The sequence below is a fragment of the Prunus dulcis genome, chromosome 6 (assembly GCF_902201215.1).
Source record: "Prunus dulcis chromosome 6, ALMONDv2, whole genome shotgun sequence".
Taxonomy (NCBI): Eukaryota; Viridiplantae; Streptophyta; class Magnoliopsida; order Rosales; family Rosaceae; genus Prunus; species Prunus dulcis.
This window is the reverse complement of record NC_047655.1, coordinates 13,248,768-13,261,670: the sequence shown is the minus strand read 5'-3', so window position 1 is coordinate 13,261,670 and position 12,903 is coordinate 13,248,768. Positions and strand designations below refer to the sequence as shown.

The window sequence follows — 12,903 nt, the reverse complement described above, 5'->3', positions numbered from 1 at the left end:
GTTGAAGGTGTTGACTATTCAATCCAGCATAGACACATCCAATCCAGCCCGGATCAAAAGCAGCTACCCATACAGAAATTGAAGCCCAATGCTCTGTTGTCTTTTTCTAGAATTGGCTTTTTTCTCTTTCTGAGTTTTGTAATAGGCAGTTCTGCCTAAACAGTTTACTTTCTCTTCATATATTCTGGCTAGAACTACCAGTTTTGTACTGTGAAAAATTGTGAAAGTCCTCACTAGTCTGAGGCAAGAAAAGAACTTACTTGGGAGATATTCCTTACCCAAATTCACAGCCGCTTGTTTAGAATCAGTAACTTGGGGCACAAGTTATTTATTTTTAAGTAAGTCTGCTAGGGTTTTTATTTCTAGCAATGGCACGCTCATACACAAAAGAGAGTTGGCTTGTTGACCTATCAATGGTTTTCAAGTCAATAGGGAACTTCACCCTACCTTCACAGGATTAAAATCAAAACGGTGAATAGTACTATTTCTATCTAAAGAAAAAAATTCTTATAATTTATATTTAAGTTTTTTACATTGTGCATAATCAATTAAATTTATTTTTTAGGAAAATATTATCTAGTAGATGCGGGATACCCACAAATGAGAGGCTACTTAGGACCATATAAAGATGAAAGATATCATCTTCCTGATTTTCGTAGGGGTGTTCAATCGACGGGTCATAAAGAGGTATTTAATCATGCAAACTCTTCCCTAAGAAGTGTTATTGAACGCACTTTTGGAGTATGGAAAAAGATATGGAGTATTTTACGAGACATGCCTAGTTATCCTTTTGCAAAATAAGTAAAAATAGTTATTGCAACCATGTCACTTCATAACTATATAAGAACATATGCCAAACGTGATTGTCATTTTGATGAAAGTTAAGATGACACAAATGGTATTCAAGGTGAAGAGATTGAGATAGAGGTTGATGCACAACAAGAAGATGGTCCTGTAACACAAGAAATGGAGGCATTGAGAAATCATATAGCCGCAAGTTTAATGAGTTCATTTGCTTAGAAATGTATATTATTGTTTGTTTATGACTAACTTAATTTTTGTTATGACCATATTATTGTCAATATATTTATTTTTAATGGATCAATATATTTATTTTATAATTAAAATAAATTTTAGGGTATGATGGAAACATATTTAATACGGAAAAAAAAAGATAAAGATAAAATGAAAGTGCTTTTCCTTTAATCAAACACTTGAACAGAAAAACTATTTCAACATAATGCCCTTTTTGCTCATTATACACAGCTCACAACACTTTCAAAAAAACAACTTACTGAACACTTAGAAATTGATTATTGTAGAAACATCACTTACAACAAAAGTTAACCAAACGCCAAACTGCTTTCTCTCATTGCTGATTTCTCTCATAGCAAATATGACAACGATTATTTTCACAACACAGCAATGCCAAACTAGTAGTTTGTTATAATGGCTTTCTAACTATTTTAGCTAGAATTTGACTAAAATTTAGAGACTCTCCTAAAGATGCTCTAAAAACCAATTAAAAAAGGGCAACTGGCTAGTTTTTATTTTTCTGTTCAAATCAACTCTATGTAAGTATTTGTATAATATGTCATTCAAAAATGAGTTTTTACTTTTGACTAAAAATCTATAAAATAATAATAACATGATCTATTTAACTAATAATCAACCAATCAATAAGGGTGTTTTGATGCTTCCTATAAAATATTTGGTCACTTGGTTTTTTTTTTTTAATGTGATACAGGATGCAAAATAGGCTGAAATATGGTCACTTGGCTTTTAGTTTTTAATTTTTGTTTTTGAAATATTTCCTCTGCTTTCAACATTACAAAACCAATGCACAAATTCCGCTACCTTCAACAACTACAATTAAAATCGACAAATGCTTTAGTTTAGCTAGAAACAAATCAAACAACTAGAAGGCAAATGAAATCCCAATAAAGGCAAGAAAATTTAATCTTACAACTTCAAACTCTCCATTTTCTTCCCTAAAATGTTACACCTCATCAAACTTCCAATGGTATTGCAAACCATCTTAGCATCTTCCCACCTATTACCATCTGCCAACTTCTTGTACAAGTAACTCTCAAATGTCATGCGTTGCACATACTCATCCCCACACAACTCCACCAATGCTTCTCTAGCCGCATCACTACCATAAAACACCTTTTGCAACAAATCCAAAAACCTAAACGTTGTAATGTACTTGGCATCCCACTCTTTCAAATACTCCCTCCTCAAATCACCTTCGTTGATCATCCTCTGCCCTCCTTCGGATGCCTTTACAATCGCTTGGCCGCACAATCTCCCAGATTTCGCAGCAAAATAAATTCCCTCGCCTGAACATTTCGTCACATACCCAGCTGCATCCCCCACAAGCGCAACGCGTCCTCTGACACGTGTTGGTCGGGGATGCTCGGGTATCGGGTGGGCCTCCACTTTGATCACTTTCCCACCGCTGATCTTAGAATTGGCCCGAGCCCTAATTGCCCTTTGGAACACCTTAATATCCTGCTTGGAGCACACCGTACCAGTCCCCACTGCCACGTGGTCGCACTTGGGGAAAACCCAGCCGTAAAAATCGGGCGACACGTCGTTTCCCACGTACATCTCGGCGAGATCTTCATAGTACTCCATTTTGTCGTCCGTGAGCTTAATCCTCTCCTGAAACGCAATGGCGCATGCGTAGCCGCCGGCCTTGATCGACTTGGCGACTCGGCTGTTGGCGCCGTCCGCGCCGATCACGACGTCCACGGCCAGAGCCTTCTGCGAGTTGTTCGAAATGTAGCGGATGACGTACGGCGCGTCGTTCGACGTCGGGACCTCGAGATCGGTGACGAGGGCGGAGATGAGGTCGGCGCCGCACGATTGGGCGCGGGACCGGAGGAAGGAATCCAGTACTTCGCGGCGGAGCATGGCGATGAACTCGTCGGGAAGCAAGGTTTTGCCGAAATCGACGGCGAGATTGGAGGGGGAGAAGATCCTCATGCGGGTGACTTGGCGGTCGATGAGGTGGCGCGGGATGTCGAACTCGTCGAGCATGCAGAGAGGGATGGCGCCACCGCATGGCTTGGCGGCGGAGGGGCCGCTACGCTCGAACAGAAAGGTCTCTACGCCGCCTGCAGCCAAGGCCTCGGCCGCGGAGGATCCTGCAGGGCCCGCGCCGATCACGGCCGCACGGAGCTTCCGGCCGGCTATGGGCCGGTTGGTGGTGGCGGGCTTTGAAGCTCTGATCGTGAGAGGGCGGTGCTTGGTCGGGAGGGAAGCTGCGAAGAGGCTCAAAAGCGCTTGAGTTGCTGCGGCCATTGTTGAGGGTTTTGTTCGGCAGCAAGTGAGTGAGTTTAATTATTGTGATAGTGACTTTGTGATATGCTTTTGCTTTTGAATATTATTAAATTAATCAGACAATGTGGACGTTGGGGGTTTCAAAAGTTCCAAACTTTTTACTATTTTTATATTGCAACCCACCGTGGAGCTTGGACAGAGGAATCTTGAATCTGTGAGCTTCAGAAAAATAGTTGAAATTTACATTCATCAAGCCCCAAGTATCTACTTGAACCAGAAAATAGGAGAAATTATAAGAGAGTTCAAGTGCTAAATTCACTGAAAAATAATAATTCAGGGAATTAAGTTCGATTAGCGTGATAGTTCACGGGTAAAACGGCAGTTTATCCATTTTAATACAGCATTCCAATTTCCACTTAGGAGTTTAGACAGAGGAATCTGGAATCGCTGAGCTTCAGGAAAATAGTTGAAATTTACATTCATGAAGTCCTAATTTCTACTTGAACCAGAAAACAGTGGAAATTATTAGAAAATTAGAGTTGCAGAGTCAGGTGGGAATTGGATGTGAGGGTGAAGCAGTGGAAAGCAATTCCTGGATGGTGGTAGGGCGGCAAATGCGAGAAAGGGGATAGCCGGACCAGGCAGAGTCAGCCAGCAAGGAGTTGACTGCCTTTGTTGGGTTGTACAAATCCCACCACACATGGCTTGTATCTTGTTCGCATGCCGTATCTTTTGAAAGGCATCCAATTGCTGCCCCATACATTCCCAACCCACAGCAGGCACTCTTTACATCCTCAAATCCTGCAACCAGTAAGTTTCTTAGAATCTTATAATTCGAAGCAATTAAATTCCTTCCTTGAAAATGAAATGAAATCAGTAATGTATGGAAATTTGAAAGAGTTGTTTGTTGTGATTTGTACCGTAGTGTTCTGGGTTGTTTATGATCTTTCTAATTCCTTGGTACACATCACAGAACACAATCTGGGCATCCGGAAGCTCTGTGCGGAGCATAGCAATCTGCTCATGCAGCATTTTGTTGTACTCCGAAACCTGCGCATTGATCTCCTCCACACAACCCCTTCCATCATCATCTTCCTCACCGCCTTTGGAATTCGAATTGTACCGGTCCAGCAACATACGCGGTGTGCATCCCAAAGGCAATATCCCCATGCAGATCATCCTCCTCACATTCATGTCATAGAGGTTCCTTATAACATGTATCATCTGATTTGCTAAAACCTGGGAGAATTCTTGGTCACTGTAGTTGGGTTTTGCAGCGCCTGATGCATTGCGCTGGTAGAGGTCGATGTAGTCGTCTTTGCCAAAGGAGAGGTAGAAGATGGAAGATCGGATGAAATGGAGAGCTGTTTCCTGGCTCAGCTGCAGTTGTAAGAGCTGCATTGAGTCGAAAACTTGGCGCAGTTGCTGGTTTACAGACTGGTAGCTCTGGCTGCTCGGGTTCATGATTGTTGCTTGTGCTGAACCAAAGTTGAGGCCTTTTAGTATTCCATCAATGGATCCATTTTGACTGTAGAAAGGTAGGATATTTGGCATGCCCATCTTCTCAGCTGTTGGTACAAACAAATATGTAAGTGCAAACCCTTTTTTCATTAAATTAAAATCCACACAATTGATTCTAGTTACTGCAGTGCAGAATAAACAGATGCCTTGTTAGCTTTTTTCTTTTTCTTTTTTCAAATTCCCATGATGCATGAACATATAGGTCAATAAGCATGTTTTAAATCAAATTCCCATGATATATGAATGTATTGGCACACTAATATATATTCACATAATTACTTTGGTTAGCCGTAATTTACTGTAGTCGACACTGATAAATTGTGTTTATTATTCAATTAGCAGCCAGGCTCTACATATTGATATACTTTTTGGGCCAGCCCATGCTTACAAGCATCTATGCCTTTTCCTTCATCAGAAGAAAGTTGAAGCAAATTTGAGGGTTGGAAGTTGAATTTTCTTTGATGGTTTAGCTTCTACTAGTCAAATTCCCACCAAAAAAAAAAAAAAAAACAGGAGAACCAAGAACGCCAACTTCAATCATACACAGGCCGATTCTCAAATAATTCAAGTCCAAGAAACAAAAAAGCTAAGGCCTAACACAGAAAATGTCATAATTTAGAGGAAATTAAGTCCAAGAAACAGACATAATCAATTTTTTAATACAAGCGATAGTTTAAACTATAAGAGAAGGTGGGTTTTTACACACACTACCATGGAGTCATGGGGATTTGAATTCGAACTTAGACCACTGTTATGCTGGGCTAAATCCGTTGGCAGAAACAGAGCATACTCATAAAAACAATGAAAAAACGAGGGATTAAAAGTTACCAAGAAGATGGGGAATCAGAGTGGAATCAGAACCGTTGCATGAATACAAGGACAGAGAGCTGTGAATGAGAGGGTAAAACAGTGTGTTGTCTCCACAATCAACAGAGGAATCTCCCAAGATGTAGAAAGCAGGGGCATTTAGGTCATTTGAAACCTCTGGCGGCAATTTCCCATGAGCTATGACCAAAAGGGCTAGAAGATGAACAAGAAGCAACAACTTGCTTGCTTTGAAATTGGGTTTTTCTTGGGACATTGTCATCTTGCATTTGCTTTCTTGAGTTTGTGTTCATCTGCTTTTGCTTTCTTGAATTGAATCGAAATGCGCTTGAGTTGTGTCGAGGAAATGGGTTTTAAAAGTGTGTTTGTGCAAATAAAGGACATGCTTAGTGTGGGTTAGGCAATAGGCATAAAAATCATGTCTGGGGAAGTTTGGGTGTCACTTGGTAGTAAGCTCCCAATGTTTTTATAGAAACACTATATTTCCTTTTTTCTTTTTTGTTTGGCAAATTTAGGGAGTTTTTCTTTCTCTGACTTATTCCCTTTTCTTTTTCTTTCATTGTTTGTATCCCTTTACTGGCCTCCCAAAACAAAATTAAATAAGATCAATCCTAACCATAGTCTAATTTCTTCGGTGTGACTGTCACACATCGTTACATAGTGTTATTATTCACTATTGTAAAACATCTTTGTCTATTTGTAATAAACCCTAATATTATACTCGAAGGATTTTTCTTTAAGGTGTGAAAAAAATTTTTGGGGGGGGGGGGGGGGGGCCGTTGAAAAGCTAAAGGCCCATTTGATAACCATTTTAATTTTAATTTTTAGTTTTTAGGTTTTCATTTTTTGTGTAAGAGTATAGAGGAAAATGAGAGTGAAGATACGATTGAGAGAGGGGATCAGAGGGGAGAATGGGAGGGAGGAGTAACAAAAGTGAAAACAATTTCAAATATATTTCCGTTTTTAGTTTTTGTTTTCACTTTTGTTATTTCTCCCTCCCATCTTCCCTTTCAATATCATCTTCATTCTCATTCTCATTTCTATTCTCCTTCTTTTCCCTCTATACTCTCGCACAAAAAATAAAAACTAAAACTAAAACTAAAATGGTTATCAAATGAGCAATTTGGACTTATACGTGAAAAACTTGATCCACGCAATTTGGAGGGGATCAGACAAGCTAATTTACCTGTTGTAAGTTAAATTTATACTATGCTCCTATTTTTATGTGTTGTTGTTATTTTGTGCTTTATTTTCCTATGAAAGAGAAACAATTCTATTGTGAGGAATACTGGAAGCACACACAACTACACCCCCTCTTTTTTCCCCTGTTTTAAATAGTTTTCCAAAATGATTTGGGCTTCTTAGATCTAGGTCCAAAATGATTAGTTGTCATTAGGCTAAGTTCTCACTGTTTTGATTTTAGATGCAGATCCTTTGACTTTTATTACTTTTTTTGTTGTGTCGATTTTACCCTTTGAGGTAAATAAGGAAACACATTAGAAATCCAAATTTAATGCTAATATTATTTCATTGTAATTGAATTTCAGAACTTAAAATTTGAATTCTTTCCTTGTGAATATTTACCTAATATATGGATAAAGTAAAGATCCACATATTATACTAATCGATGAGGCAAGCACCCACATGAAATTATGTACCTATACATTAGGTAAACACCCAAATATTGAAAATACAATATGTTTAATACTTATCAAGTTGATTCATGGTGTTCAAGCATAGCAACAAATAAAAAACTTGAGAAAAACAAGATGAACAAGAGAATTATTGATGACGTTTTTATGTAACTATGAGCTAATGTGCTTTATATTAATATATGTATATATATGGGTTGAATTTTCTAATGTACCTGGTTACTAGGTAAATATAAGATTATGTACCTAATTACTAGGCAAATATGAGATTATTTACATAACTTACTAGGTAAATATAGGATTGTACCTGATTAGTGGGGGAAGTATGAGATAATATATAATCTACCTAACATATAGGTATTTTGTTATTTTCAAAATATACTTTTTCTTAGGTTTCTTCAATTTACCTAATAAAGAGGTAGTAAACAATAAGAAAGAAAGCCAACGATTTTTTTGGGTTAAAAGAAGAAAAAAAAGACAACGTTAGTATACAAAATCATGGATGCAATTAAAAGAAGAAGAAGAAAAAAAAAAAAAAAAAAAAAAAAGGACAACGTAATTAATATACCAAAATCATTATGGTCATAAGCACTTAATTTGTTAATTAATTATGGTCATAAACAATTCTTTCCCGTAATTATCACATAAACTATAGTTACCCAGTTCAAGACATATGGGGTAACATTAGAATAAAAATAATTTATAATAAAAATAAAAAGATTACGTCATAAAATATTTAAAAAAATATATAATCTTATGTGGCACAAAAGTCAAAGAACTTGTATGAAAGTCGCAAACTCTCAGAATTAATAGTGCTTCTAGGGATGGAGAAGCACCTATACGAAGCTCCTGTAGGGAATGGCCACATTGAATATATAGGAAACACTTGGCTTTCAATGGAATTTTTTTATCTTCATCTCGTAAAAAGACAATGAATTGATACTGTGCATTGCAAGGATAACAGTTGCTGTTGGAGTGGATGGAATTTTCATGGAGGTAAAGTAATCTGCTGATGCAAGCTTTTATGTTTCATCTTCTCTTAGGATTAAGATTCTTAATTTTGGGGTTTACTAGATAACAAATTAGTTGAAGTTAACTAATTACAATTACCAGTAGTGCACGAAATAATTTTAACAATAATGCTACGTGGATAACTGTTCACCCGTTTTGTTTTTTCCTCCTGTGATGGAAGGGTAAAGTTCTTCATTGCCTTGAAAACTATTGACTGGTCAACAAACCAACTTTCTTTGGTGTGCGAGCGTGCCACTGCTAGCAATAAAAAATCATAACAGACTTCTTTGAAACAGATAACTTGCGCCCCAAGTTACTGATTTCTAAACAAGCGATTGTGAATTTGGGTGAGGAATATCTCCCAAGTAAGTTCTTTTCCTGCCTCAGACTGGTGAGGACTTCATAATTTATCACAGTATAGAATTGGTAGTTCTTGCCAGAATAGATGATAATAAAGTGGACTCTTTTAGGTAGAACTCCCTTTTACAAAATTAAAAAAGGCAGAAATCAACTCTAAAAAGACAAAATGATGGCTGGAATCCCATTTCTGCATATGTAGAAACTTCTGACTGGACTGAGTATGCTTGTGCTGGATTGAGCGGTTAACAACTTTAACTGCTTAGCTTCAGTTGTAAATCAATACCAAAGTTTAATTTTGGCAGAGCTTTAATCTACTTCAAGCCTTAGGAGGCTCTTGAGCAGGCAAAACTGCGGCTTCTTTAGTCTGAAGGAGCAGAAGTGGCTGGACTTGAGGACTTAATAAGCTGGAACTGCACTGTAAAATTTGTTGAGGTTTTCATATTTGTGAAAACTCAAACTCTGCTTCTCTTGGCTTTTGTTGAACCAAATTTGTAACAAGAGAAGTCTCGCTTTGAATGACTTGTTTCTCTAAGTCTGAACTTTGGAAGTCCTGATCTATAGCTGGCTTCTTTTCTGGCTCAGATGAGCTTTGGGTTGCTCCAGTTTGTTTGAAGGTGCTCAGTGATCAAGTGATCATTTTGAATTTTTTGCCTTTGGTTAATTTTTTGATTGTTTGATTGATTGTTCTTTTTTTTTTGTTTGTTTTGTGTTTCGCTTTGTTCACCCTCTCTTTATATTTATAAGAAATGTTCTAGAGTAGGGTTTCTTTCTTTTAATAATGGACGGCAAATTTCTCAAAAGATCTTTCATTTTTAAATACAAAGAAGAAGGGGTTTTTATCAATTCTGGCAGATAGGCTCTCAATAGTCAGTTCTTTTTAAGACCAATCACTTCTCTGTTTTTTGGGAGAGAACCTAACCCCTCTTTAATTCCAACTGCCCCTTGTGAGAGCTCAAAACCGTGATGGTTAGTTTGATCTCCCAGTTTGAACAACTCTTTGTCCTTCTGCTTATCTCTTTTTGAGAACATATCCTACTTATCTCTTGGAAGGATTGCCATCTTTGGAGTAGAAACATTATTTCCAAATATATAAAAGGGATTTGATCTTTCTGATGGCAGAGTTTCAGAGAAGTTTTCTCCTAGTTGCCAGCCACTGACCTGCTTTTATTTAATTCCCAATCAACTCTGTGATAGTTGAAATTGTTGACTTTTCAAAGTCAAAGAACAACACGTGGGCCTATTCCTCTCTTGGGTCTTTTCCTTTTTTAATCATTCCAAGCCCAGTTTCGAGTTTAGGCCATGGGCTGATCTTTCTTTTCTTCTCTCTTTTTTGAAGCTCAAGTCCGTGTTGTCGTTGGTTTTGACAAATCATGGGCTGGGCTTTGTTGGATTTTGGGCTCTGTTTTCTTGTTTATTTTGCGAAGCCCAAACTGCTTGGCCCCTGTGTCTTTATTCTGGGCTTTTTCCGCGTTGGGCTAAGCGTGTCAAATTAGGCCCAAACAATAACTTTTGAATATCAACACATATGGCACATAACATGGCAATACATTTCATTTGCCACATCATATTTTAATTTCTTTTAGGGCTTTTGTCTTTCACATTAAACGGAGTCAATATCCAGTCATGATTGACGGATCACCAAACTCCACAGCCACAAGTCAGCTGCCCACTATACCATCACCACCAGCCAGAGTGGAGCCGCGGTGCTACCCAAATGCCTTCTTAGCATTTGAACTTTAGATCCAACTAATAACTTTAATGATTGTTATGAACAGTTAGTAACTTTTAGAAGGTCTTCCACGTTTGGATTTGGTCTTTTATAATAATTTATTGACTTAAGTGCTACAGTGCCCCTTGAAATTTTAGTTAATTTCCACTAAATCCCCTTTAAAGTTAAAGTGATCCATTTTGTCCTTTTAACTGATGTTTTGTGTTTCACTTTGCCTCTCACATTAAAAATTCCATTAAAAATGCTGACATGGCACCAATAGGACCCACTATTTTACTAAACTAAATGGCATGTGTGAAGAAAAAAAATTAAAAATTATCTTTAAAAAAATTTAATTTAACTGTTAAAATAAAAATAATACTTTAAAACCAAAAAATCCCAAATTCCCCTCCTCCAATTCCATTATCCCTTCCCAGTCGCCATCACCACCACTACAACCAACCCCAACTGCTCCTCCCTCTTCCTCTCTAGCAGATCCAAAACCCAGCCCCCTCCCTAAGAATATGCAACAGTCATCAAATAGTGTTCCAAAGAAAAGAGGAATTGGGGTGGATCCTCGCTGGAGGTCGACGAAACGGACGGGTAGAGTTGCTATCAGGTAAAGTTGTCGCAGTTACGAGGCTTAATTTGTCAGTCTCTAACGACATTCCGGCAATCAATCTCCAAAGTTAAGCCTCTTAACTGCGACAACTTGACCTGATAGCAACTCTGCCTTGTATACTCTTCCAAATCCTCCTTTTCCAATACAGTACTTCTCATGAAAATCAAATCATCTATGGCCTTTACAAAATCCCTGCAAAATAATCAAATGTTAAAACCTAATCCCTTCAAGATCTGTTGCAGAGTGGTTTGATTTAAAATAACTCACGCCGTACCGCGTTCACCTGGTTCAAAGCTTATAACCCACATAGCAAGAAAGTGGTGAGCGTAGGTTTGAGTTCAGCAATTGTTCAGAATATGAGATGAGTTTTAGAGGTAGGAGGATGGGTTAATGGGGATGAAATGGATGTGAAAGTGGATAGGGTAGAAGAGATTACAAGTGAGAATGGGTGGAGGAAGTTTGGCTGTTATGTGATGGTGGAAAGTGGAAATTTGGCTTGGGGATCTGATTTTAGGCACACTGATAAAATTCGATGTAAATGGGAGGTTTTGTGCTAGATTGCTGTCAAGGTACCAAAAACATAGATTTTAAAGTATAATTTTTATTTTTAATAGTTAAATTAAGTTTTTTAAAAGACAATTTTTAATTTTTAATTTTTTTTCTTCACACATGGCACTTAGTTTAGCAAAATAGTGGATCCCATTAGTACCACGTCAGCATTTTTAACGAAATTTTTAATAAATTTAATAGTAAATGGCAAAGTGAAACACAAAACATCAGTAAGGAGGCAAAGTGAGTCCTCCAAACTACTTGCCAAACTGCCATGGCAGCACACTTGATGCCAAAATTTTGATAAAATTTGCACTCAATTTGAAATGCTCTGAGTGGGATGGCACTGCTGAAATTACCAAAAACCAGAACAGGACAGACAAGATTCTAGGGATTTAAGGCTTAAGCTTGTAGAGTGTAGTTCTCTAACTAGGGTTAGTATTTTCTAAATCCTCAGAGCACAATCAGCTAAACAAAGTATCGGAATAATGATCGATGACATCAACTCATCCCTCTTCCGATTCTTCCTCAGCCAGAAGGGAGGCTCCCCAGGTCAGATTAGAGGAAGAGCAGAAGAGCAGAAGCCCCAGGAACATAAGAGAGAGAAGCTTGGCATGATAAGCGAAGCGATGTATTGGTTTAGGATTCTAAGCTCTTAAATATGATCGGTATTTTTAAGACAAGCTTTGGCTATATCTTGGCATTCCTGTATCTTTTTAAGCAAAACATTTGCAGTTAAAAGTTCTTTTCAAAAAAAGAAATTATATAAGCACAAGATCAATGTCAAAAATAACAGCAGAGGATAGGATACAGACTCCCTTTTCCTTGCTGTTCAAGAATAAAGAAACAGCGAAGGACGCATCGCCAGTGTCTCATCCGTTGCAACAAAAAGAAAACCCTATCAAGATGACCTCTAAGAAACATTCAAGAATTTAGAATGTGTTCATATGGAAAATTCTTGTGCTCATTTCATAATGCAGAATTGATGCGGATAACAGAACTTAACCCCCTGTTGTTTTAAATTATGTTCAATCTTTGCCAAGGGCCAATATTCTTTTCATGCACATAATGCACATTACTTATGCACAGAAAATAATCTCCATATCATTCTTCATGGGACCAGATCATTCACTCACTGGAGTTGCATATTCAAGGTAATTAGCTATCCACATAGTTATGGCATGCATAACTCTCAGATAAAAATGAAAACACTGGGCCAAATATTGTGCAATCTGTTAAATGAAAGTGCCTCTGCCACTTTCTGAATATAGATTTTAAGCCAAGAGCTGGTAAATTGTTCTTAGTATGAGAGAGAACAACAAAGCTACGCGTCAAAGATTTTAAAAATAGCATTAAACAAAACATAA

General features: G+C 37.7%; 2 protein-coding genes across 2 annotated transcripts; both read right to left on the bottom strand.

Moving 5' to 3' along the window:
- Window positions 1–1,840: 1,840 nt before the first annotated feature.
- Window positions 1,841–3,411, bottom strand: LOC117631371 (geranylgeranyl diphosphate reductase, chloroplastic-like). The gene has a single exon (XM_034364488.1). It carries the CDS (start codon window positions 3,307–3,309, stop codon window positions 1,963–1,965), a length of 1,347 nt encoding a protein of 448 aa, XP_034220379.1. The 5' UTR covers window positions 3,310–3,411; the 3' UTR covers window positions 1,841–1,962.
- A 170-nt stretch (window positions 3,412–3,581) lies between these two features.
- LOC117631372 (GDSL esterase/lipase At1g71250-like) lies at window positions 3,582–6,032 on the bottom strand. Its single transcript, XM_034364489.1, has 3 exons — window positions 5,638–6,032; window positions 4,209–4,856; window positions 3,582–4,089 (listed from the first exon to the last, which is right to left on the bottom strand). The coding sequence occupies exons 1-3, from the start codon at window positions 5,894–5,896 to the stop codon at window positions 3,836–3,838; spliced, it is 1,161 nt and encodes a 386-aa protein (XP_034220380.1). The 5' UTR covers window positions 5,897–6,032; the 3' UTR covers window positions 3,582–3,835.
- Between the last annotated feature and the right edge of the window lie 6,871 nt (window positions 6,033–12,903).

Excerpts from the sequence above, each read along its gene's own strand:
- LOC117631371 (XM_034364488.1), bottom strand. The coding sequence starts at position 3,309 with ATGGCCGCAGCAACTCAAGCGCTTTTGAGCCTCTTCGCAGCTTCCCTC.
- LOC117631372 (XM_034364489.1), bottom strand. The coding sequence starts at position 5,896 with ATGACAATGTCCCAAGAAAAACCCAATTTCAAAGCAAGCAAGTTGTTG. Across the intron at positions 4,857-5,637 it reads TCTGATTCCCCATCTTCTTG|CTGAGAAGATGGGCATGCCA; the intron begins GTAACTTTTAAT and ends TTGTACCAACAG. Across the intron at positions 4,090-4,208 it reads AAACAACCCAGAACACTACG|GATTTGAGGATGTAAAGAGT; the intron begins GTACAAATCACA and ends TACTGGTTGCAG.